Source organism: Lepidochelys olivacea (genome assembly GCF_965140295.1).
Source record: "Lepidochelys olivacea isolate rLepOli2 genome assembly, chromosome: 1".
In the NCBI taxonomy this organism is placed as follows: domain Eukaryota; kingdom Metazoa; phylum Chordata; order Testudines; family Cheloniidae; genus Lepidochelys; species Lepidochelys olivacea.
In genome coordinates, this window is record NC_140411.1 from 310,296,508 (window position 1) to 310,321,757 (window position 25,250).

A 25,250-nucleotide genomic window follows, 5' to 3' on the forward strand; every position below is an offset into this window, starting at 1 on the left:
ATATGAGCTCGACAGAACTACCATTAAGTGGATACATAATTCATGAAACAACCAAACAAAGAGTAACTATTAATGGAATGATGTCAGGTTGGGGGAGGCCTCAAGTGGGTTCCACAAGGATCTGTTCTGGCTCCAGTGTTGTTTATATCTTTATTAATGACTGGGATGTCAGTACAGAGAGCACACTGGTCAAGTTTGCAGGTGACACAAAGCTGGGGTGTTGCCAATACTTTGGAGGATAGAGCTAAAATTCAGAAGGTTCTTGATAAATTGGAGAACTGGGCTATAGACAACAAAATGAAACTCAACAAAGACCAATGTCAGGTGCTACACTTAGGGAAGGAAAACCATATGCACAAATATAGAATGGGGGGAAACTGGCTTGGCAGCAGCACTGCTAGAAGTATCTGGGAGTTGTGGTGGATCACAACCTCAACAGGAGTCAGCAATATGATGCTGTTGCAAAAACAAATGCAATTTTAAATTGCATTAACAGAGGCATAGTATGCGAGTCATCGGAGATGATAGTACCACTCTACTTGGCACTGGTTAGGCCTCAGCTGGAGTACTGTGTCCAATTTTGGTCACCATTGTATAGGAAGGATGTAGAGAAACTGGAAAGGATCCAGAGGCAAGCGACAAAGATGATCAAAAGGATAGAACGCAAGCCATACATGCAAAAGCTGAAGGAATGGGGTATGGTTAGTTTGGAAAAGAGGAGATTAAGGGGGAACATGATAGCAGTCTTCAGATACTGAAAGACTGACATAAAAAAAGATGGAGAAAAGTTGTTCTCTTTTGCCACGGAGAGCAGGACAAGAGGCATTGGGTTCAAGATACAACATCAGAGATTTAGATTAAATCTCAGGAAAAACTTCCTAACTGTAAGAACAGTAGGACATGGAACAGATGCTTCGGGAGGTTGTGGAAGCTTCTTCACTGGAGGTTTTCAAAAGGAGGCTGTCTTGGATGGTTTAGACCCAACAAATTCTGCATCTTGCTAGGGGTTAGACTAGAATACCCTTGCTGTCCCTTCTAACTCTATAATTCTGTGAATAAAATGGAATCACAAAGGGGAAATGGTAAAATCCTGGTAAGGATCCGACTATACAAAAGCAACAACCTGCTGGCATGATAATCTGAACTCACTGAGTGTGTTTCAGGATAGTCTCTACTTCCAATTCAGGCTTTCCCTAGCCCCACAGAGCTGCTGTGGCTGGTTTACCTCCTTCCCACTTACCCTCATAGGGGATCCCTTTCTGAATGATTAGTCTATGTTCACAACCTATATTAGGGTCAAAGTGATAGGGTTTTGAGACTTGAACCTACAGATCCAGTGACATGCTGTGTATTTTCTCTTTGGTCTTGTGCTGTTATTTATCATCTCTTATTTTCCTACAGTGGTTAGCACCATGGTATTTCTAGGGACTGAAATTGCCACCTTGAGAATTGGTCTTATCTGATTGATCTCTTAATACTGCTTTTTCAAAATGACAGTTCATAACGTCTTCCCACTGAAAGGTTACTTCCCCAGAATTGTGAGCATCGCTTATCTCTAACGCTTTCAATTCTGGCCAGTCCATGGAGCCAAGTGAAGACGTCAAGACTCAAATTCAGCTCTACTGCTTAGGAAGGTGGGGCAGGGGATAGCAGTTTTTTAAAGCTCTAGAATTGTAAAACATTTAACAGATACAATTACTTTTTACTTTGAAACTTGACTGTTTCCTTTCTGTCTGCAGTGGTTTGCAATGGCTGGGATACTGAACTTTGAAAATCTTTAGAATGACAAACTATAGCTAATGATGCAAGCCATACAATGTCAGTAAAACTGTCTTCACATCATGCTTGTTGGGTTTGGCTATATTTTCACTGGTTTTTTTCCATTGAATGTATAGTTCTGTTATGTCAAACCAATAGTAGGTGGGAAATGGCAAAACACAGTTACAAGGAGAAAATAAGCTTCTCAGAATCTTAATAGAATTAGAAATGAAATAGAAACTCCACACCTGGCAAATCAGTGCAGTGGATTGATGGACGTACTAGTCTAGGGTTAGGGAAGGCGCGGGTCTTGTCAATTGTAGTATTTATGAGTAGGAAGGAAACCATTTGACCTCTGGGCTATCAACTGTCCTGTGGGTGCCTACCTAATTAGGTCCCATTTTTAATCATACTAGTAATGAGAAACCTAATACGTTTGTTTTAATAGAAATTTTGCCACTCCCACTGTCATTTTAATGGTCTTTCCTTGCTTGTCGTTATCACCCAGAAAAATGCTTTCAAATGAGATGTACAGCAGGTAGGCACTATAGTGAGGGACACAGGAGACTGGAGAGCGACAGATTAAAGGGATATGTTAAGAAATTGGGTGGGTGGTGTGCTGTGATTCTGACGTGATTCTGCTGTGATTGAAGAAGTATGTCATGAGATATGATGACAAAGCTGGAAATCCCCTGCACATGAAACAAATGTCTGTGTAATGTGTGTGCTGCCATGAGTAGATAGATCCCTGACAGACAGCAGCTCTGCAAGGGGCTATATTCTGTGCTGCACTTCTGATGAGCACAGGGGAATGGATTGCAAAGGTGGCTTTAGGGGCCCAAAGGCTGCTGCTCTGTATTTCAGGATCACTGGAGCACAGACTGTTCCAGTCATTAGCATGTCCCCTTCTGGCCTGCAGCATGCTCCTACACCAGGGGCTGTGTGCGGGGAGGTGGGGAGTGTCATTTTAGTACCACATACCCTTTAACAGCAGGGGATTTCTGCATGGGCCATCACTGCTCCTTTTCACTGCTCAGGCATAGTGGGAGCTGTTGTCTCTTGCAGAAGGCTAGGCTATAGGGTGTAGTCATGTGCAAGGTAAGAGGAGTTATTCTCCAAAGACTTCCATTAATTTCCACCGAGACAAGATGCAACACTAACATTAATTTCCACAGTTTGTCAGAGTTCTCCTATGATGAAATAAATTCTCAAGTTAGAACTGTTGGTGACTAGCTATGCTAGTGATGTGATGCACTAGGGATAGATGAGATTAAAATAAACACACACGCAAACCCTATAGCCTCCATATATAGAGGAGCTCAAGGGATTTGTAGGTTGTTGCTGCAAAATCAGTACAGGGGACCATTAGTCAAGTAAGAAATCCTAGGCCAACCTCTGCTCTTTTCCACCACTGTGAATCCAGAGTAATGCAGGATTCTTGAAGTGGCTTCTCTGTCATTGTGGAGCCTCTGCCCATCTTTGAGCAGTGATGCTTCCTGCTTGTTGTGTCACACTCCAGGATACTCTGAGAGTTTTCAGAAGCTTTTTTGACCTTCATTTTTCCCTCAAAAAACCAAACAAACAAATAGTATCTCTTTAAAGCTAATGCAGCTACTTCATTTCTTTGTTGGGTGTTTCTTTGGTGTAAATTCAACTATGATCAAATCTGAGGATGACACCAAAACTGTTATGGTAGGAAAGACACAGAATACAGAGGGAAAATACCTGTAAAATGACCTGGAGATTACAAGAAGAAGCTGCAACCAACAGAGGGATTTATAAATGTAAAGTCTGACATCCAGGGAGAAGAAACAAGCAGCTAGAATGAAAAATGTAGGGATGTATCCAAGCAGATATAGCTGTCACAGTAAGCCAAACTTACTGTCTCCTTAATACTATTCTAACATTACTTTTTTAATCATAATAAATATATTTTGATAGAGAAAATTGTATTGGGAGTAGGAGTCTGGAGGGATGGTATTCCACAGTCTGAAAAAGATTAAATGTGATGCATGTAATGTAATGTTCTAGCTAGACTAGTGATTCTTAGGCTGCCTAATGTACAGTGTATGAAGTGTATACTCTTTTATTTACATTTAAAGGTTCTTTTCATTGGAGACTCAACTAACAGAGGGATAATGTACTATCTGATTGAAAGAGTGAATGAAACCCTTCAGGAATGGCAAAAGGCACATGACGTTAAAACTTATCATAACATAAATGATGGGAAAACATTTATTAGTTACTCCTACTACCCCCAGTTTTGGATTAATGTAAACCAGAGGCCAACATTTGAAAAAGCACTAGAACAGCTGTTGCAAAGGTACAGTACAATTTCCACTGCTGGGTTGTTTGTATTCTTCCATTCACAAATGTATTTAACAGACCTGTACCATTAAAATCAGTAAAGAATTAAGCACAAGATGTACAGGCCATATTGTGCGGTTGAAAAATAGTCAAATGATGTCACGCATCTGATCAGGATGCCAAATACAGTTCATTGAAGTGTAATGTGATGCTGTTAAAATGCTTACCATCTGTTTTAAGGCTACATGTGGTGTGCTTTCTTTCTTGGTTTCAGATCACATCCTCTTGAGAACACAGACCAGACTGTATTAGTTGTGGGTGGTGTTCAGTGGCTTAATTCCAATCACCTGCAAATTATTCAAAAGGTGCTGAAGAGGTAAAGTTTAGTTCTGTATGTTTCTATTATCCCATGTAAAACATTGATATAATAAATTACAGCCACCAAACTTAACCAATAGTTTCAGATACAAACATTTCATGGTTTTTTTCATCATTGTGCATTTAAATGTGATGTTAAAAGAAATAATTTTGTAATGTCTCTTCATAGATCTGCAGATAAAATGCATGTGCTTTATTTTACTTGTTAAACAGGGAAAATCTATCAAATATCCTGGTAGTTATCAAATCCATAGGAATGGGCTTTCATCTACCAGTGGATGGAATACATTCTTTATCGCAGGTGGGTCAGATTTTGACTGCATTCCCATGAAACGCTTACTGTCTCACTGATGATTTTGCTATCTCTTCAAAATACATTGCCACCTGTGCTGAACAAGCTTTAAATGGACCATTGAGAGAGAAACATTTTGTATTTGTAATATGGTTTGCTGATATGGACTTGCGCCAGTAACCCTTATTTCATGGATTCCACAACACTCAGAGCTCCGTTCCATGCTTCATACTAAACTGGTTGTTCCAAGAACTAGAAGCCCCTACATTATTATACATAATGCCAACTTGCAGAGCTGAGTGGGAGACAGATTGCTCCAGCCACATGGATAGTTGAACCTCCCCAGTCTCCCTTTCTACCGGTAGGTGGTACACCATTGGCTACTCTGCACTGCTCTCCATAAATCCAGCTTGACCAGTCAGTACAGTATAGGCTGCGTTGCATCACCAGAACATTGCAAGGCAGCTGGAATGTCCTAGTGAACCTGTCCCTTTAATTGTATGTTAATAGTGTCAGATAGTTATTCTAAATTAGATCAAAAGCACCCACAGTGGCAGAGAGACAAAAATTTTACTATGTTATTATAAACTGCCATAGATAAGAGTGTGGATGATAATTCTCATTGCTGTAAAAGACACAGGTAATGACAACCCCTCCCACAAGGATCTCACAGTCTAACAGAAACAGATAAGACAATAAGAGGTGGTAACTTTAAACCATTCTTTTGTCATAATCATGATTATCATGTCTTCCCAGTTCTGTAACATTTGAGGGGTGGCGGGAAGGGATGAGGGGGTCTGAAGGAGAGAACAAGATTTGTGTTGGGTCGATCACAAAAATTCATTTTTAGTGCAATTTTGAGGGATGGACCCTCTTCCCTAACCAGTGTAGTCCTGGGGGCAGGGCAGAGGAGGGGAAGCTGGAAGACCTGAGTGCTATTCCCAGTTCTGCCAATAGCTTGCTGCATGACTGTAGGTCTCCCAGATAAAATCTCTCTCTCTCTCTCTTTCTTTCCCCATTTGTAAAGTAGGGATGTTATTATTCACCCTTCTTTGTAAAGTGCTTTGACAGCAACAGCTGAAAAGCAATAGATTATCCCTAAATATGGCTGTTTATAGTCAGAATGCCTTGATTTTTTTTCCAGTTCTGCTACTGACTCAGTGTGACCTAGGCAAGTCATCTCTCTTTGCTCCAGTTTATTAATCTGTAAAATGAATGTAATTGTCATGACTTCCATTTGGACCCAAGAAGGGGGTTATTCCATTTTGGGGGGAAAATGAGTGGACACAGGAACAAGAGCAACAAAACTGTCCCAGTCTACTTTTATTTGGCTCCTCCCTTTATTTACCTCCTGTCATGGCTTTGAATAGAAATGAGGACTGGATGGGAAAACCAACATAATTCAGTCCTAAAATGGGCAAGGGGAAGAAAGATGGTCCAGTGGTTGGGACACTGGCCTGGGAATATGGGAGACCCAGTTTCAATTTCCTGCTCTGACACAGACTTCATGTGTGACCTTGGCAAGACACTTAGCCTCTCTGTGCCTCAGCTCCATATCTGTACAAGAAGGGTCCCAGAGGAGACAGGCACCACCAGGATAAAACCACCAATTGAAACATCATGAAAAATGATGCCCCTAATTCAGTCACAGTATATGTACAAGATAGGTAAGGTAAGACCACAAAAAAAATCTTCTTAGGGACAACTTTGTGGTTTGGTTTTATTTTATTAGTCAGCAAATCCACAGAACTCTGGAAAACAATCTGATTTAATTGCAGTCCATTGTTACTGCTTCTGTCCAAACATTCCTCTTATTTTCAATATCTGAGTCTCAAGCAAATTCACTAGCATGGTTTGGGTGTGTTGGACAAGAGGATTACCCTGCCTCAGCTCAAAAGCCTCTCTGTCTGATGTTGCTGTATAACGTAAAATGCAATCACCTGATGACTTACAGCTAACATTTTCTATTCCTGGCCTCCCTGCCGTGTCTTGACAAATGCTAGGCTGCTCCTCAGTGTTGCTGGTTTGAGGGGACTCATGGAACTGCAGAATGTGACAACTCCCGTCAAAGACAATGGACTCAAATACCTGTGATTTTTAAGCCAAACTTGTCCATACTGGACAATAACTACTTTATAATAGGACCTTTAATGATTTTCACTTTAGTGTTACGAGACTTAATTTCTTTTGTAGGAGGGCTTCCACATATAATTATGCAAAAAGGAAAGGAGTACTAGTGGCACCTTAGAGACTAACCAATTTATTTGAGCATAAGCTTTCGTGAGCTACAGCTCACTTCATCGGATGCATAAAAGTGGAAAATGCAGTGAGGATGTTTTTATACACACAGACCATGAAAAAATGGGTGTTTATCACTTCAAAAGATTTTCTCTCCCCCCACCCCACTCTCCTACTGGTAATAGCTTATCTAAAGTGATCACTCTCCTTACAATGTGTATGATAATCAAGGTGGGCCATTTTCAGCACAAATCCAGGGTTTAACAAGAATGTCTGAGGAACGAGGGGGTGGAGGGAGGTAGGAAGAAACAAGGGGAAATAGGTTACCTTGCATAATGACTTAGCCACTCCCAGTCTCTATTCAAGCCTAAGTTAATTGTATCCAATTTGCAAATGAATTCCAATTCAGCAGTCTCTCGCTGGAGTCTGGTTTTGAAGTTTTTCTGTTGTAATATCGCAACTTTCATGTCTGTAATCGCGTGACCAGAGAGATTGAAGTGTTCTCCGACTGGTTTATGAATGTTATAATTCTTGACATCTGATTTGTGTCCATTTATTCTTTTACGTAGAGACTGTCCAGTTTGACCAATGTACATGACAATGTACATCATTGCTTGCACATGATGGCATATATCACATTGGTAGATGTGCAGGTGAACGAGCCTCTGATAGTGTGGCTGATGTTATTAGGCCCTGTGATGGTGTCCCCTGAATAGATATGTGGGCACAGTTGGCAACGGGCTTTGTTGCAAGGATAGGTTCCTGGGTTAGTGGTTCTGTTGTGTGGTATGTAGTTGCTGGTGAGTATTTGCTTCAGGTTGGGGGGCTGTCTGTAGGCAAGGACTGGCCTGTCTCCCAAGATTTGTGAGAGTGATGGGTCGTCCTTCAGGATAGGTTGTAGATCCTTGATGATGCGTTGGAGAGGTTTTAGTTGGGGGCTGAAGGTGATGGCTAGTGGCGTTCTGTTACTTTCTTCGTTGGGCATGTCCTGTAGTAGGTGACTTCTGGGTACTCTTCTGGCTCTGTCAATCTGTTTCTTCACTTCCGCAGGTGGGTATTGTAGTTGTAAGAATGCTTGATAGAGATCTTGTAGGTGTTTGTCTCCATCTGAGGGGTTGGAGCAAATGCGGTTGTATCGTAGAGCTTGGCTGTAGACAATGGATTGTGTGGTGTGATCTGGGTGAAAGCTGGAGGCATGTAGGTAGGAATAGCGATCAGTAGGTTTCCGGTATAGGTTGGTGTTTATGTGACCATCGCTTATTAGCACCGTAGTGTCCAGGAAGTGGATCTCTTGTGTGGACTGGTCCAGGCTGAGGTTGATGGTGGGATGGAAATTGTTGAAATCATGGTGGAATTCCTCAAGGGCTTCTTTTCCATGGGTCCAGATGATGAAGATGTCATCAATATAGCGCAAGTAGAGTAGGGGTATTGGGGGACGAGAGCTGAGGAAGCGTTGTTCTAAGTCAGCCATAGAATCATAGAATCATAGAATATCAGGGTTGGAAGGGACCCCAGAAGGTCATCTAGTCCAACCCCCTGCTCAAAGCAGGACCAATTCCCAGTTAAATCATCCCAGCCAGGGCTTTGTCAAGCCTGACCTTAAAAACCTCTAAGGAAGGAGATTCTACCACCTCCCTAGGTAACGCATTCCAGTGTTTCACCACCCTCTTAGTGAAAAAGTTTTTCCTAATATCCAATCTAAACCTCCCCCACTGCAACTTGAGACCATTACTCCTCGTTCTGTCATCTGCTACCATTGAGAACAGTCTAGAGCCATCCTCTTTGGAACCCCCTTTCAGGTAGTTGAAAGCAGCTATCAAATCCCCCCTCATTCTTCTCTTCTGCAGGCTAAACAATCCCAGCTCCCTCAGCCTCTCCTCATAACTCATGTGTTCCAGTCCCCTACTCATTTTTGTTGCCCTTCGCTGGACTCTCTCCAATTTATCCACATCCTTCTTGAAGTGTGGGGCCCAAAACTGGACACAGTACTCCAGATGAGGCCTCACCAATGTCGAATAGAGGGGAACGATCACGTCCCTCGATCTGCTCGCTATGCCCCTACTTATACATCCCAAAATGCCATTGGCCTTCTTGGCAACAAGGGCACACTGCTGACTCATATCCAGCTTCTCATCCACTGTCACCCCTAGGTCCTTTTCTGCAGAACTGCTGCCTAGCCATTCGGTCCCTAGTCTGTAGCTGTGCATTGGGTTCTTCCGTCCTAAGTGCAGGACCCTGCACTTATCCTTATTGAACCTCATCAGATTTCTTTTGGCCCAATCCTCCAATTTGTCTAGGTCTTTCTGTATCCTATCCCTCCCCTCCAGCGTATCTACCACTCCTCCCAGTTTAGTATCATCCGCAAATTTGCTGAGAGTGCAATCCACACCATCCTCCAGATCATTTATGAAGATATTGAACAAAACTGGCCCCAGGACCGACCCTTGGGGTACTCCACTTGATACCGGCTGCCAACTAGATATGGAGCCATTGATCACTACCCGTTGAGCCCGACAATCTAGCCAGCTTTCTACCCACCTTGTAGTGCATTCATCCAGCCCATACTTCCTTAACTTGCTGACAAGAATACTGTGGGATTCTTGTCATTTTATGTATGCCAAAAAATTCTTGTCATTTAAAAATTCTTGTCATTTTATGTATGGCATTTTATGTATGCCAACATAAAAATGTTGGCATACTGTGGGGCCATGCGGGTACCCATAGCAGTGCCGCTGATTTGAAGATATACATTGTCTCCAAATGTGAAATAGTTATGGGTGAGGACAAAGTCACAAAGTTCAGCCACCAGGTTTGCCGTGACATTATCGGGGATACTGTTCCTGATGGCCTGTAGTCCATCTTTGTGTGGAATGTTGGTGTAGAGGGCTTCTACATCCATAGTGGCTAGGATGGTGTTTTCAGGAAGATCACCGATGGATTGTAGTTTCCTCAGGAAGTCCGTGGTGTCTCGAAGATAGCTGGGAGTGCTGGTAGCGTAGAGCCTGAGGAGGGAGTCTACATAGCCAGACAATCCTGCTGTCAGGGTGCCAATGCCTGAGATGATGGGGCGCCCAGGATTTCCAGGTTTATGGATCTTGGGTAGTAGATAGAATATCCCAGGTCGGGGTTCCAGGGGTGTGTCTGTGCGGATTTGATCTTGTGCTTTTTCAGGGAGTTTCTTGAGCAAATTCTGTAGTTTCTTTTGGTAACCCTCAGTGGGATCAGAGTGTAATGGCTTGTAGAAAGTGGTGTTAGAGAGCTGCCGAGTAGCCTCTTGTTCATATTCCGACCTATTCATGATGACAACAGCGCCTCCTTTGTCAGCCTTTTTGATTATGATGTCAGAGTTGTTTCTGAGGCTGTGGATGGCATTGTGTTCTGCACAGCTGAGGTTGTGGGGCAAGTGATGATGCTTTTCCACAATTTCAGCCCGTGCACATTGGCGGAAGCACTCTATGTAGAAGTCCAGTCTGCTGTCTCGGCCTTCAGGAGGAGTCCACCTAGAATCCTTCTTTTTGTAGTGTTGGTAGGGAGATCTCTGTGGATTAGTATGTTGTTCAGAGGAGTGTTGGAAATAATTCCTTGAGTCGGAGACGTCGAAAATAGGATTCTAGGTCACCACACAACTGTATCATGTTCGTGGGGGTGGAGGGGCAGAAGGAGAGGCCCCGAGATAGGACAGCTTCTTCTGCTGGGCTAAGAGTATAGTATATAGATAGATTAACAATATTGCTGGGTGGGTTGAGGGAACCATTGCTGTGGTCCCTTGTGGCATGTAGTAGTTTAGAAAGTTTAATGTCCTTTTTCTTTTGTAGAGAAGCAAAGTGTGTGTTGTAAATGGCTTGTCTAGTTTTAGTAAAGTCCAGCCACGAAGAAGTTTGTTTTTTAATGAGAGTATCCAGTTTTGAGAGCTCATTCTTAATCTTTCCCTGTTTGCTGTAGAGGATATTGATCAGGTGGTTACGCAGTTTCTTTGAGAGCGTGGATTTGTGCTGGAAATGGCCCACCTTGATTATCATACACATTGTAAGGAGAGTGATCACTTTAGATAAGCTATTACCCGCAGGAGAGTGGGGTGGGGGGAGAGAAAATCTTTTGAAGTGATAAACACCCATTTTTTCATGGTCTGTGTGTATAAAAACATCCTCACTGCATTTTCCACTTTTATGCATCTGATGAAGTGAGCTGTAGCTCACGAAAGCTTATGCTCAAATAAATTGGTTAGTCTCTAAGGTGCCACAAGTCCTCCTTTTCTTTTTGCGAATACAGACTAACACGGCTGCTACTCTGAAACCTGACATATAATTATGAAAGTGCCAATTACTATTGTATTAATTAATTAATTTTAAAGCTTAATTCTTTTTAAAATTAGGCTGACTTCTTCATTGTACATGGTATATTCTTTTGTATAAAGAAGAGCTAATTCAATAATTTTCTTTTCGTCTTTGTATGCATCAATACATGTGTTGAGAAATTGCTTCAAAATCTAACAAAGCCTTGGAGGAAAAGCTGTTTTCACTAATGGAATTCCTATAATTCATGTGTAGAAAATAGTATAATTATTTCATTCAGTATTGGCCCAGTTCTGCAGTTTTGCCATTACTTTAGGGTCAGATCCTGCTACCATTGAAATCAGTCAGTGTACTAGTGAATAACATTGATATTTTTTTGCTTTGGAATACAGACTGAAGTGCAAAATTTATGGAATGAAAATTTGGTTATTCTGGATACTGCAAAAAGATATGGCTATGAGGTGGTTGATACTTTCATCATCACAATGGGACGTTACAAAGAATTTCTGCAAGGGAAGTGTGGATGTCATTTCCATGAGGTAGTCATTTATTGTTTATACTGGTCTCATTTAAGTATTTAAAAGGGGTTTTAACTGTCAGATGCCACAGTGAAAATATGTACAGTATAGTGCATAGTAGTGGATCAAAGGTAGACCTAAATGAAGCTTGAAAAGGTTTCTAATGCATGTGAAGATATATGTAGCTCACCATGGAGGGGAACAGAAGCTGTGTAATGGCCAAGGTTCTGATCCTCCAAAGTATTTAGGTACTTTACTCCCAATGGGTTAGGTACCCATATACCTTTAAGAATCTAGGTCCAAATATGAAACAGAAATACCCTAAAAATGGAGTCCTATCCATGTAAACCCAGTGGAATCACAAAAGTGCTGTTCTGAAAATATACTTCTAACTAATGGAAAGAGGTTTCTCTGTGCAGGGCTTTGTTTCCAGGCTCTTAAGCTTCTCTACTCTGCACTGTATTATCTTGTTTCTTCTGGATCTGTTCAGTCTACCTATTTTGATATTGTCACCTACCAGGTGTTTGTCTCAAGTCTTACTTAGCTGGTTTATTAACTTCACTCATCCTGAATCTGCCACTGCATGTTCTCATTTGAGGAAGTGGGAGTTACAAGTATGTTGTTTGATTAGAACTTTCCTGTAGCAGGGTGTGTACAGGGAGAGGGGTTGCACTGGCAGAGGGTTGTGAAGAGGTACCATAATTGTGCTCCTGTCCGTGTATAGTCTTATTTTTGGCCCTAGTTTTCTCTTCTGGTTGTATACCTGAAGGAATTCTCTGTTCCATTTTACACTTACTGAGCTAAATTCAGCTTTATGTTGGCACAGGTACAAGGCCTTGGCAATGGAAAGCCCACCAGATGCGTTGCTGCAGTTGTGCAAAGGGTCTGTAGCCTCCCCTCCACCAGAGAACTCAAGTGCTTCCAGTCAGCCCCAAGAGTGAATGATGCAGGCTGGGGAGGGGGGCATGGCCAGGGAAGCTCATGTTCTTAGCAGCTGCCCCTGGCTGAAAACTAAACTGGCTCCCCTGGAAAACCCTGGGGAGGTCTATAGCATACCACACCCTGCCCTGCTTAGTGAATCCCCCAGGCTGGCATAGAGAAATGTAATTAACTCAAGACCTCCTGGTGTCACCTGTACTGAATCTGGATGCAAGTGAATTAGCATCATTTTAGGCTCTCATTTCAGCTAACAGTATGTCACCCCATTTGAACCTTTTTGGTGTAGGGTTTGTGTTAGGACATGTTCAAAACGTGCTGCATTCCATTGCCCCAAGGGACTGTTAGAAGCTGGTGCAATGTGGAACAGCCAGAGGAGCTCCAACTTCCACCAAGGGTCAAACCCACAAGCCTCACTATTGGGAGGGATGCAGGAGAATTGCTTAAAGCAACCTGAATTCTAATACATCTGAAGGCTTATTAGTTTCAGGATGCTATACTGATCCCTGTTGTTTGAATTAATGCACTAGGCTCAACACAAGAAGGTGTGAGGATACTTAACATGGAGAAATAGACATATTGAATCTATTTCCCCGTGTTAAGTATCCTCACACCTTTTTGTCAACTGTCTAAATGGGCCATCTTGATTATCACTACAAAAGTTTTTTCTCCTGCTGATAATAGCTCATCTTAATTAATTAGCCTCTTAGTCCACCCTTTCATGTTCTCTGTATGTATGTATATATATATCTTCTTACTATATGTTCCATTCTGTGCATCCGATGAAGTGGGCTGTAGCCCACGGAAGCTTATGCTCAAATCAATTTGTTAGTCTCTAAGGTGCCACAAGTACTCATGTTCTTTTTGAAGATATTTAAAGTTGTTCTGGTTTCCTTTCGGATATATTTTGAGTGTTTTCTGTGTCTTTTCACAGTTAGCCTTGTTAGACGAGGGATCAGTTTTGCATGTGCATTTTTAGTGCCATAAATATATGAAACGGAGAAGTGCTCCCTTGATTTGAAGCATTGCTCTGAGTGAAACCGGAAGACGTTCTTCACTGATGATCATATAAAGGTGCACCCTCAGCCTCACAATTGACTGTGATTATTCCGAATACGAGACTTGATTTAAGGAAGTTCCCTGGTGTCATCAAGAGAAGTACCATAGAATTCCATTAAGGTCTCACCAAAGTTTCTGTGAAGCTAATTTGTTGGTATGAGAGGCCTGTGCCAGGATTCCAGAGTTGAATTATTAATCTGCCGGGAGTCTGAACATTCCATCTAGGCATTTAGTTCTAAAGGAGTTTCAGTGAATGTCTATGTGCTACTTCAAAGCATTTCACCATGCTACTCTTAGGAATTTAAGAAACACAATGAGCAGTAAAGGGAGCTTTGGGTCATCAACTCATTTCCCTTCAAGTGCTAGACTCTGACTCCAAATCAAAATGATATCTGCTGTGAAAATCAGGACTATGAACTCAAAGACAATCAGTAACACTTGGCCTCAATTCACTGCTTTATTTCACTAAAATCTCACAAGGGGAATAAAACTTCACAATTTTAAAATGGAAACTTTCATAAATCAAAAGTCAACTTTGTGTGGACTGTTTATATTGCACAATTAAAACGGAGGTCAAAGATGCAATCAGTCCACAATAATATAAGTAAACAAAGACTGGGCAGAAGTTGGTATAAAAAAGTCAAATATGTAGGAAAACAGGATGCACCAAAAGATGTTTTGTTTTGTTTTTTAAACCAAGAGTCAAATTAATTTACAAGGCTTCACAGGTATCTAGGAAAACCATTTCAAAATGCTGAGGGTATTCAAGGACTTTAGGTCAGAAAGAAACAAGCAGCTGAAAGAAACCCCTGCAGTTTGATTACTGACTAATGCTGCTATAGCCTCGCCTGATGCAACATTTAGACACAGGAATCTACAAGCTATTTCATTTGGAGAAAATCCTAGATACATTTTGGAGCTCAACCCCTGCCCCACCCCCTGACAAGATTTCTGGAATTTGTCTACCGTCAATACAAGCAGCTCCAAATTTCAGGGACTGCTAAATGCCTTCTGAATGTCTCAAGAGAAGAATAAATGCAACTTGCCCTTGGTTAAAGTGACACCTGTTTAATGTGATCCTCACTCTATCCAGATACAGGTATGTGCATAGGGCTCCCACTTCAGTGGATGGGAGCTGCACGCTTATAAAGGCTGGACATGGCCTTGAGTGCTGGGTGAAAGTGCTGATTTCTGCTGTGTGGAAACACTGGGAAAGCTCTGATTTCCCTCCCACCCACCCAAAGTTCCACAAAAAGTGAATCCAAAAATAAGGTTTCCTTCATTGTACACTCGCTTCATGCGACAAAAAAGTACGTGGCTGATGAAACCTAAGAATAGCTGAAAATCCAACAGAAATCCAGGGTCACAATAGTAGAAGACAAACACAGATTAAAGAAAAGGAGTACTTGTGGCACCTTAGAGACTAACCAATTTATTTGAGCATAAGCTTTCGTGAGCTACAGCTCACTTCATTCTTTTTGTGGATACAGACTAACACGGCTGTTACTCTGAAACAGATTAAAGAGCCTCCATGTGGTTTAGGGTTGCCAATTTGGGCTAGATGTATTCCTGGAGGTTTCATCACATGACACAGTCTTTAATTAAAGATTCATCTTTAATTCCTGGAGACTCCAGGACAGTCCTGGAGGGTTGGCAATCCTAGTGTGGTGCCATCCTACCACCCCTGCTTTCTACCTAATGATTCTGACCATTTTCTGGTGGCTAATGGAGTCTATTTAATCCTCTCAGCTGTAGCATCATAAAAATACTGTCACATTTTAAATCACAAGCTCTTGTTTTTCTGCTTAGGCTTCACTGAGGCAAATGCTATCTCTGAGACACAACAGCCTCTAGGACTTTTAATGTGCTTCTGAAGGAGACAGATGCTGGGATCAACTTGGCCTTTGATTCTTTTCTGGGGTCACTGGAACTCATGCTAGCAAATCCTGATATGGGGTCCAGGCCTTTTGTTTCATGGAATTCCATGAGTGCTGCAGCCAACTGAGGGTGAGGAGAATTCACTCCCTCTCCTTATGGCTCAATCATGGCAGGGAAGGTGCATAACTGCATTGCCACAGGAGCAGCCTGGGAATCAGACAGTGGCTTTGAGTCACAATCTGCCTTCTGGTTCCACCCCTTGCTCCGGGAGTGACGTATTCAGCATCAGTCCTATACCCAGTGCAGCACATATCCCCTGGTGAGCCAGTGCAGCAGTGCTCACAGGTGTGGTCTTGTGTGGGTTGGAGCCAAGAATCTCCCCATTCCCCCATCCTTTGCTTCTCTTGTGATTGGGGGAAGGGCACAGAAACCCCACGGAGACTTTTTCTCCTTCCCACCCATCCCCCACCCCATAGATATAATTAAGGCTGCCAGACTGTCATGGAGGTCACAGAAGTCACAGATTCCGTGACTTTCCATGATCTCCATGACTTCTGCAGTGGCTGGTGCTGGCTCAGGGGCTGCCCGAGCTGGGTAGCCCCTGCACCAGCAGCAGCAGTTTGGGTGTGTGGGAGAGGGATCAGAGCTAGGGGCAGAGGGTTGGGGCGGTGCTTACCTCGGGTTGAGGGGCTCCCACTAGCATGGCTGTGCACTTTCTAGGCAGCGGAGAGGCCGGTGGGGCCTGCATGCTGCCTGAGCCTACAGGCCCCACCTCTGCAGCTCCCATTGGCTGCGGTTCCCAGCCAATGGGAGCTGCAGCAGCCAGCGCTTGTGCCCCTCCACCACCTAGGAGCTGCAGGGACGCAGAGCCGGATTGTGAGCCCCTGCCAGCCCCGCCAACCCTCCCCACCCGCACCAGCGGGGGTCCTGGACCACACACTATGGCCCAGCACCAGCAGTTCACTACAGCCACCTCCCAGCACCCGCAGTTTCCCCAGATTGCCCGCGGCCTTCCACCCAAGTCTTAGTTACAGGTATTTTTAATAAAAGTCATGGACAGGTCAAGGGCCGTGAATTTTTGTTTACTAAAAATATCTGTGACTAAAACGTAGCCTTACTTAGACACATCACCATGCAGATGTGCAGCAGAACAGGCCATAGTCTGGCCCTTAATGAGCAAGGACTCAGATGTGGTGTTCTTCAAGCCCACTACGGTTCCTTTCTGTTTCCCTAGACTTTTGCAGCATGGACCCCATGTTGTAGTCTTATTAGCTTTTGTAGCATAGAATGGGAATGTCTGGGTAAAATGCTTCCAGTCTGCTTTGTGCAGTATTGGGTGGATGATGTCAGTGGTTGGTTTTTGTTTGGTTTTTTTTTTGTTTGTTTGGTTTTTTTTGAAGGAGTTCTGGGTGAGCTCCCATACAAATTAGCGTTACGGATTAAATTCAGGGATCCCGAGGGACTCCAATGAACTGTGTAGCTGCAGGAGGTATAAATCAAGGTGGAATTTGGCTGTGTTTTTATTTTAAAAATTCTGTTATTGACGCTGAGAGGCCTTTGTGACTGGAACAGGAGAGGTATACCCAGGAGGAGGTTAATTGTGTAGAACTCCAGAACATTTCAGGCTTTATGAAACCAACTGAGAGATTAAATCCACTGCGTGCTACTTTCATTTTTTCACTTAAAGTGACTCCTAAACCCCTAGTATAATGCTTCCCCACACCCTGTGACATCTGAACTCAGCTACAGCTGTGTGGGAGGCTGGGAATGGAAGGCTGGCCATTTTGTGAATTTCATCAGTAGAAATGGATTGTATTCAGCTGCTCTCATTTAACCTTTAGTCCCTGTTTACACTTTCCGGTAAACCAAGGACCTGATCCTGTGCGATGCAGTGCACCTGGAATTCCTGTTAACTTCATTGATCCTTCCGAGAGGCCACAGAGCACAATAACGGCCCGGAAGCCTATAGCACCATGGCTACATGTCCTGCTGTGACTGGGGAGGGAGCTGGCAACTACTGTAGAAGAAGAATCTCTCCATGTGACTAGTTTGATCTCTTGGTGTGAGGGCTCAGAATCTTGTACCTCCTGCCTGTGCCAGTCTACAGCCACTGCTAGTTCCAGGAGCCCAAGGCAACATATGCAAACTGATCTTTAACTAGTTTGTTCCACTCAACATGCTTAGGAAGAGAGCAGATGGATCAGGGGACACAAAAAGACCCTACACCTTCATGGCAGCTAGGACTGACGTAGATTTATTCTATAACTTAATGGTAGTGGAATAATGTATAGTAATATACATTAATAATACAGTAATAATACAGTAATAATGTATAATGTATAGTAAATAGAAAATGGCAGACTTTGGATTTGGGTATTTTAATCAGTGGCTAGCTGTAAGATGAATACTAAATTGCATTCCTTGGAGATTACTCTCATCAGGAATGTAGCTTGGGTGATTGGTTCAAGGTAGCATCATTTTGGAATAGTTCCCTTGATCTAAGGCACTAATTTAGAAAAATGAACCTCTGCAGGAATAGCATGAAAACAAATTGCTTCTCTTGGCTTAGCTGTATCAAATAGGTCTTAAAATATATTAGTGTCCTAAATGGGTACTACTTGCTCTTTTGCAAACTTAGTCAACTCCTCTCACTCACCCTGCTCAGCCTTTATAATTTTCACATGCTTTCTCTCCCCTCACATTTTATTTTGTGCAAGTTGCTGCTGTACATGTATTACGACATTGGTTAAATACGAAAATTGTTTGAAGTGTCGAATACATGATTCCAAGCATATTTCACTTTACAAAACCCCTATGAAGCACATATATAAATATGAATGCTGTCCCTAGCCAAGTGTGTATCTTGTTGCATACAACAGCAAAGCCGGGGACCATTAGACCTACATCACACATGATTTGCTCCTCTTTATTTTTAAAACCGATTAACATCTCAGAGCTCCCTTCTGCCAAATCAAGCAACCAGATATAGGGAGCTTTCATTTCCAGAACTAAACTCAGCAGAATGGGCTAATTATTGTGCCAAATGAATACTGTTTTGCCTGAGACCTTTTTTCTGATGCTTGTTGACTTTTCCTTTTGTAAGTAACATTATGTAGCACAGCTCTATTTCACTTTGGGGATGCAGCAAACCTCTGGAATCCAGTCCATTTTCTGCTTTTTTTTTTCCTTCAAGGATCCTGCTTTACGATGACCTATCTTGCCAATGAAGGAACCAGCCCCTAACTTACCTTTCTAGCCAGTTTGTGTGCAGCTCCTGGGTGGTGGTGGTGGTTGTCGTGGTCATGGTTGTTTATTTGTATTACCATAGCACCTAGGAACACTAGTTGTGGACCGAGGTCCCATTGTGCTAGGTGCTGTACAAACCCAGAACAAATAGAGAGTCTCTGCCCCAAAGAGCTTCCAATCTAAGTTGTTTAGATCCCCCATCTCCACACAGGCTAAACACGCCACTTCCAGAGCAACCCCAGACTATTGTAATCCAAAGAGCAGGGGGTTGAATCTGGGATCTCCAGTACTCTGCTGTCACCAAGCTACTGGTCCGGCCTACAGAGAAGGTCTGTACCTCAAGTATTAGGATTAGAGACGAACCTGAACTATGTAGTTCAGGTACTGATCTGGATCTGAAATTGCCAACAGTTCAGGGGTGCCCAGGGTTTAATTTGGCCCATTGTAGACCTCCAGGCGAGCTGTAAAGATTGAATCTGGGGGTTGAAAGGGCTACAGCATCAACTAGATGAGTTCAGTTGGTTTAAGCATTTTGGGTTCCTTAATCAGTAAGGGCCAGATTGAATAGTACCTGACATATTGATTTGAATCTTACACCACAGCTAGGCTCACTCTAGGGAATGGGACCAGCTATGAGTTAGGGTATCGGAGTCTGGTCTTCAAAGAACCGAGCTCTGATTACCCCATGAATTGTGCACATGCAGCTGACAGGATAATAAGACCCATCTTGAAGACCCATCTCCTTTTAAGTGCACATAGAAAACATTCACAAATGTCACTCTTTCTTTGCAGGTGGTGAAATCCAAAATGTCCAGTGAAAGCCCTCCCATTACAATGAAGCTATCAAGGCCCTATGCTCTGGGGAAATATTTCAACAGCCAAAGCAAACTCTCACAGCTGCAAGACTATGCAATGAATTCTCAGTCACCGTATCATGTCAGAGGTCCAATAAATCAAGTCTATTCTGAAATCCTCCTCAGCAGGATCTGTGCAAGTAAAAGCAAGGCTATTGACTCATAGCCTCTATCAGATGAAGTTTTAGAGCAGGAGACTTCCTACTTCCTCAAATGACAATCCAAGGACCATATTAAATGTATTTACATGCTTCTCTGATTGGCTGCACACAGACCAATACCACTCAAGATGTGGCGCTTTTCCTAAAGCTTTATGACGTCAAGATCTGCCCTTTCAGAACTTAGATTTCGGAATGGAAAGATGGGACGATGCAAAAAAAGGGGGATGGGGAAGTTACATGAAATATTGCCAAATACTAGAACAGCTGCAGGCCAAGCAGCTGTGTATTGTGACAGTAAAGAGAGGGAAGGATATACACTTGATGTATTTGAAAAAGGATGCTTGATTTCTTAAGCAATAGATAGACTTATTTATTTATAGGTACGCACTATAAAATTATCATATAGAGACATTCCATTCCATTTTAAAAAGCGTTATTACATACTGATCGGTTCGCTTTCATTAGCAATACAGGAATATTTGTATTTCAGTGCTTGCCTCTCATGTATTGCAAAGGCAACTGTTACCATTTTTTCTATAGTGCCAACTCTTAATTCTAGTGTTTACAGCTGACAGGCACATTTTCATCCACATCTGCAGTGGATCACGTTTTAACAAAAATAAAAAGGAAAGTTTGCATTATTTTTCTGCATGTTCTAAATCCAAGAGACAGAGGTGACTTAGAAGAGAGACTGAATATAACTATCCCCACCTAACATGGATTGTTAATGAATACCTTAGCATATCCTTGTTTATGAACCTGATTCAGGAAAATCTCCCTCTTGATGAAGGCTGCTTTAGATATGTTTAAGCACTTTTCTAATTGGGGGCCAATAAGCCTAGCCAGTACTTTCCCTGTATATGAGGTCCACTCTTTCTGAATTTACATAAAATGCCTGATACCTAAGAGTCCAATCCTGAAGTCCTTGTTCAGAAAAAACTCCTATTGCATGCATACAAGGACTGCAGGATTGACTGTAAAAAATGTGACTGTAAACAAATACTTAAAAAATAACTAATTCCTGATGTCTTCTGACACAACCATCTATGATTTAAGAGAATATGATATGGGTTTATATAGATAAAAGCACCAGGAAATGTAAGGAAAATTTTTAGCATTAGATTCCACTGTCAGAGTCTGTAGTCAGGACTCTCTGCTTCCTCATAATGTGTGTTGTAGAAGGAAGCAAAAGTATAGGGACAGTCTGAGTCATGGTCCCCTCTGTGTCCCCACTCTTTAGAGCTGCTTGTACTCCTTCATGGGCACATTATAAAATTTGCCCCTTTTGTGTGGGGAGGCGGTCCAATGCAGCAGAGCTAAGGAGCAGTTAATGGTGTGCTCTAATAGCAACTCACGACACAATTGACTTGCTCCTTTGTTTCAGCATTAACTCCCCCAGTGTGGCTCCCACTCTCCTCTGAACAGGTTGGCTATGCTGCTGGAGTGGAAAGTCCTTAAAGCAAACAGAGGAGCTGCCAATATTCACAGGTGGCTCTGGAGATTCATTAGGCTGGACCTAGGCTTCCCTAGGAATTTTTGAGCGCTACATAGTTGGCAGCCCATATTCCTAGCTACTTACATATTGTGATCAGTCCTTCCCACAAGAAGGAGTTATGTATTAGATTGTCTGTGAAGAAGTATCTCTGAATTTATACATAAGCTTTTTTATGCTATGATCCTTCACATGAAAGGGGAGAATATAGGCCTCCTTTGTATCTCTGGTAGATTTCTCAGTGAATTGACAGAAGCTTTTGCGTTTTAAGCCAGGGACAGTTCACGAACGTTGAAAGGATCCGTATTTGGTTATCTCCAGTATTTTGCAGGAACCTGTTGTGTACACACCATGCAACTTATGCTCTGCAGATCCATAACACCGGGACAGTAGTGAAACACAGCCTTAAAATGCAGTGGCTTAATTTTGCACCACTGAAGTGAAAGGAAGCTTTTACCATTTGCTTCAATAGATGTAGGATCAAGCAGAATGTCTTATATTAGACTAATTGTATATTCATGTATTATAACTTTGCTTCAGATGTTTGTGTATCACTTGAATCCACATGCTGGTGGGTTTTTTGTTTGTTGGTTAGTTTTTTCGCTTTACACAGCTGTAAACTGTGATCTAGAGGGTCTGATTGTGTGTGTGTGTGTGTGTGTGTTTGCTTTAAATCAAAGACCATTGTTAAAGCATCAGCTAGAAAAGGCCAAAGTTAATTCTAGTTATTCTGCAGCTGATACTGGCAAATGTGCAATTCATCACCTCCAGGTTCACCACCAGATTATTTTCATGTTCTGTATTTCCTTGTCTCAATATTTTTCATGTGTAGAAAGTTCAAAGTATCCTTTAATATTATATTTATATATATATTTGTAAGAAGCTGGTGGTATGGTTTCCAAAGTGACCTTTATTTAAATAGTTCCTTCAGATCACCTGTCTCCATCAGTAATATGAGATCTGTATTTGTCTGAGTTCAAGATGTACAAAGAAAAGCACAATAAAATACAAAAGTACAGAGTTAAGTTTTTCTTTATTTCGAACACCTACAGGTATGTGAAAGAAAAGAACTGAGACGAGGCCTGGGGAAGCACCACCACTTAAACATTTGCAAATTGAAACCATCAAAGCCAATGAAGATACATCTTTGTCATTATTGTATTTCAGAATTACCACTGACCGTGAATGATCTTCTGCTCTAGAATGTGCATAGTACACTACAAGTGATTCATAGTTCAGTTATTTTTTCCCCTGTGCCTTTAACTTTGCTAATTATTCTGGAGAGATGACAAACATGGAGCCCACTGCTGAAGTGCTCATTCAAGGTCAAATTCTGCCCCCCAGTACAACTCTGGAAGGCCCTATTGCAATGGAGCTGTTGCAAACAGTAGGGTGATCAGGCTGCTGTGGCGCATTTCCTGTCTGGTCTCTCTTTACACACCAACACGTGGCTCAGCGGAAGTTTGGGGTGGAACACGGGAAAGGGTTTAGGCCACTACGTCTGCAACTATCCCGATTACCTGCAAACATAAATACATGGGACACAGGGAACAGTGTTCATGGCCCCTATTGCATCACTGGGAGTTTAGCTGGAGCTGTGGAATAATGCACTGGAGTCCCACAGACTGGAAGGGGAAGATTCTGTCTCCCACGTAACCTCATAGAGGTTGCCTGCACAATTCCAAGTTATTTAGGCTTTGTGCAGAGCCTCAGAATTTGGCCTTTGGACATTGAGGTTTTGTGATTAGGTCCATTCAAATGTGTATCTTAAGAATGATGTGAAATAACATAGCATTATTTTACTAAGTGTATCAGTTAGTATTGTCTTGAAGAGTCCTCCTCCATAAGAGATGCTGTATTTCAAATAACCCATATACAGAATTGAAATAGTCAACTATTAATACCATTACTTTCTACCTTACAGCCATTTAAGCCCGTTAATTTTCAGGATAATTTCTACATATAAACCTGTTGCATTTCTCCAGTTTTCTATTCTGTGATAAAATAAATAATAAAATTATAGCAAAATATATTTACTCGTGTACTGGGTGTGAAGTGCTGGGCATGCAATTACCTTTAGGATGAAACAACCACTTCTTATTCTTCTATCGCTACTCTGAGCTAAAGAGAATGCTTTGAAGAAGCAGATATGTATGACATTAAGTTGACTGCGGTCCAGAGATCTTTCAGACAACTTTTTAGAGTAAGGCAGTTTTTTAACAGGTGCAGCATGCTGTTTGGCAGAGAATCAAACTGTTGAACAAAGTCCTGAAGAGACACATGAGAAACCTAGTCTTACCTTTTCTTTGTTTGCCCAGGAGGCTTGCATCTGGCTTGTTTTATATCGTCGTTATATTTAAATATACCTGCTCTGGGCCCAACACAATCTCTGACCCATACTAGATATCACTCAGATTGTGCCTTGAGATGCTCCTGCTTTGCCTTGAGAATAAGGTTGGGAATGGGAGAGATTTCTGTTGTAAATATTGGGTAAGTTCAGCCTTCAGAACATCAGTCTTGGGGATTGATCCTGCTTCCAGTGATACCAACAGCAAAAGTTCCACCAATTTCGGTAGGAGCAGGCCCTTTGTCTGGAACCCTGAGCTGCTTTGGTGAATTTAAAGCAGTGATATTGCAGCAAACAGCCAAACTTATTTAAGTTCTGTATAAGCTCGGAACCAGAGAGCTAATTTTTGCTGCCACTTTTACCAGTGTAATGTGAAGTAACTCCAGTGAATTCAAAGCATAATGCAGGTGTACATGTTATCTATCTAAACATACGTGGTCAGTCCTGAACCACCGCCTGGCCCCTATTCCAGAAAGCATTAAAGCTTACGTTTAAATCCCGGTGGATTTAAAGTTAAACATGTGCTTAAATCCCAGTGGATTTAAAGTTAAACATGTGCTGAAGTGCATGCCTGATCTGAAGTCCCCGTGGTTATGTCTGCCCCATAGCAGCAAGTCTCAGAGCCTTGCTCACAGGAATCTCACTATAGCACTAAATATAGTCATGTGGATGTTCAGGCTTGGGCTCTGAAGCCTGAGGGAGTGGTGGTTTCAGAGCCTGAGCCTGACCATCTACGTGGCTATTTTTAGCACTATAGCATGAGCCCCAGGAGCCTGAGTCTGTAGCACCGGGCACTGAGACTCATTGCTGCAGGGGAGGAATTTGCCATGTAGACCTACCCTGTGAGATGCCCAGCATCCACTGAGCTCTCAGAATTCCATTGATTTACTCCAGATTTACACTGACGTAATTAACAAGATTTGGTCCCTGTCATTTCAAGTTATGTCATCCTGGAATGTCCAGTTGTTGTTTTCCCAAGCTTTGACAGTTTTTTTCACTGCATGTTTAAGTGCAATATTATAATGCATCCTTCCATGCATGTTCCTGCAGAGATCCTCTATGCAGGTTGTCTGGGGAGAACTTCCCCTATTGCTAACGCTCATGCAGCTCCCCCGGTGCTTGTGCTGGTCTAGATGAAGCTCCCGCAACCACTGGCAGTTTTAACCTTATGTCATTGAGACCTCTCTTAAGTGGACGTAGAGGACACTGAAAAATGCCAGTGTCTGCAGGCCTTGTCTACCCTTCTGCTTCTCCAAGGGTGGGATATTATGCTTCCAATGAATCCTAGTGTAATACCACTGTAATGTAAGACTGGGCTAGGAATTCAAATACTTTTGATGCATCGTGGCAAAGTAAGAGTAGTCGTGAAGAGCCCACTTCAGAACAAATGAGTGAAATGAAAGTTGTCAGAAAGCCTTTGAAGTCAATAAATACTGTGGGATATTGCCAGGGTTTGAAGACCAGTTCCGTGTTTGGCACGGCTTTTCACTTACA

The 25,250-nt window shown here is 42.3% G+C and overlaps 1 protein-coding gene across 2 annotated transcripts in view; it reads left to right on the top strand.

Moving 5' to 3' along the window:
- CPED1 (cadherin like and PC-esterase domain containing 1) overlaps nucleotides 1-22,417 on the top strand; it is a 223,990-nt gene extending 201,573 nt beyond the window's left edge. For both annotated transcript variants that reach the window (XM_084632653.1, XM_084632652.1), the window contains 5 exons: nucleotides 3,861-4,081; nucleotides 4,340-4,441; nucleotides 4,657-4,744; nucleotides 11,658-11,804; nucleotides 19,695-22,417. In XM_084632653.1, coding sequence (XP_084488779.1) covers nucleotides 3,861-4,081; nucleotides 4,340-4,441; nucleotides 4,657-4,744; nucleotides 11,658-11,804; nucleotides 19,695-19,922 — 786 coding nt within the window. In that variant the 3' untranslated portion in view covers nucleotides 19,923-22,417. The remainder of the gene's footprint in view (nucleotides 1-3,860; nucleotides 4,082-4,339; nucleotides 4,442-4,656; nucleotides 4,745-11,657; nucleotides 11,805-19,694) is intronic.
- The last annotated feature ends 2,833 nt before the right edge of the window (nucleotides 22,418-25,250 follow it).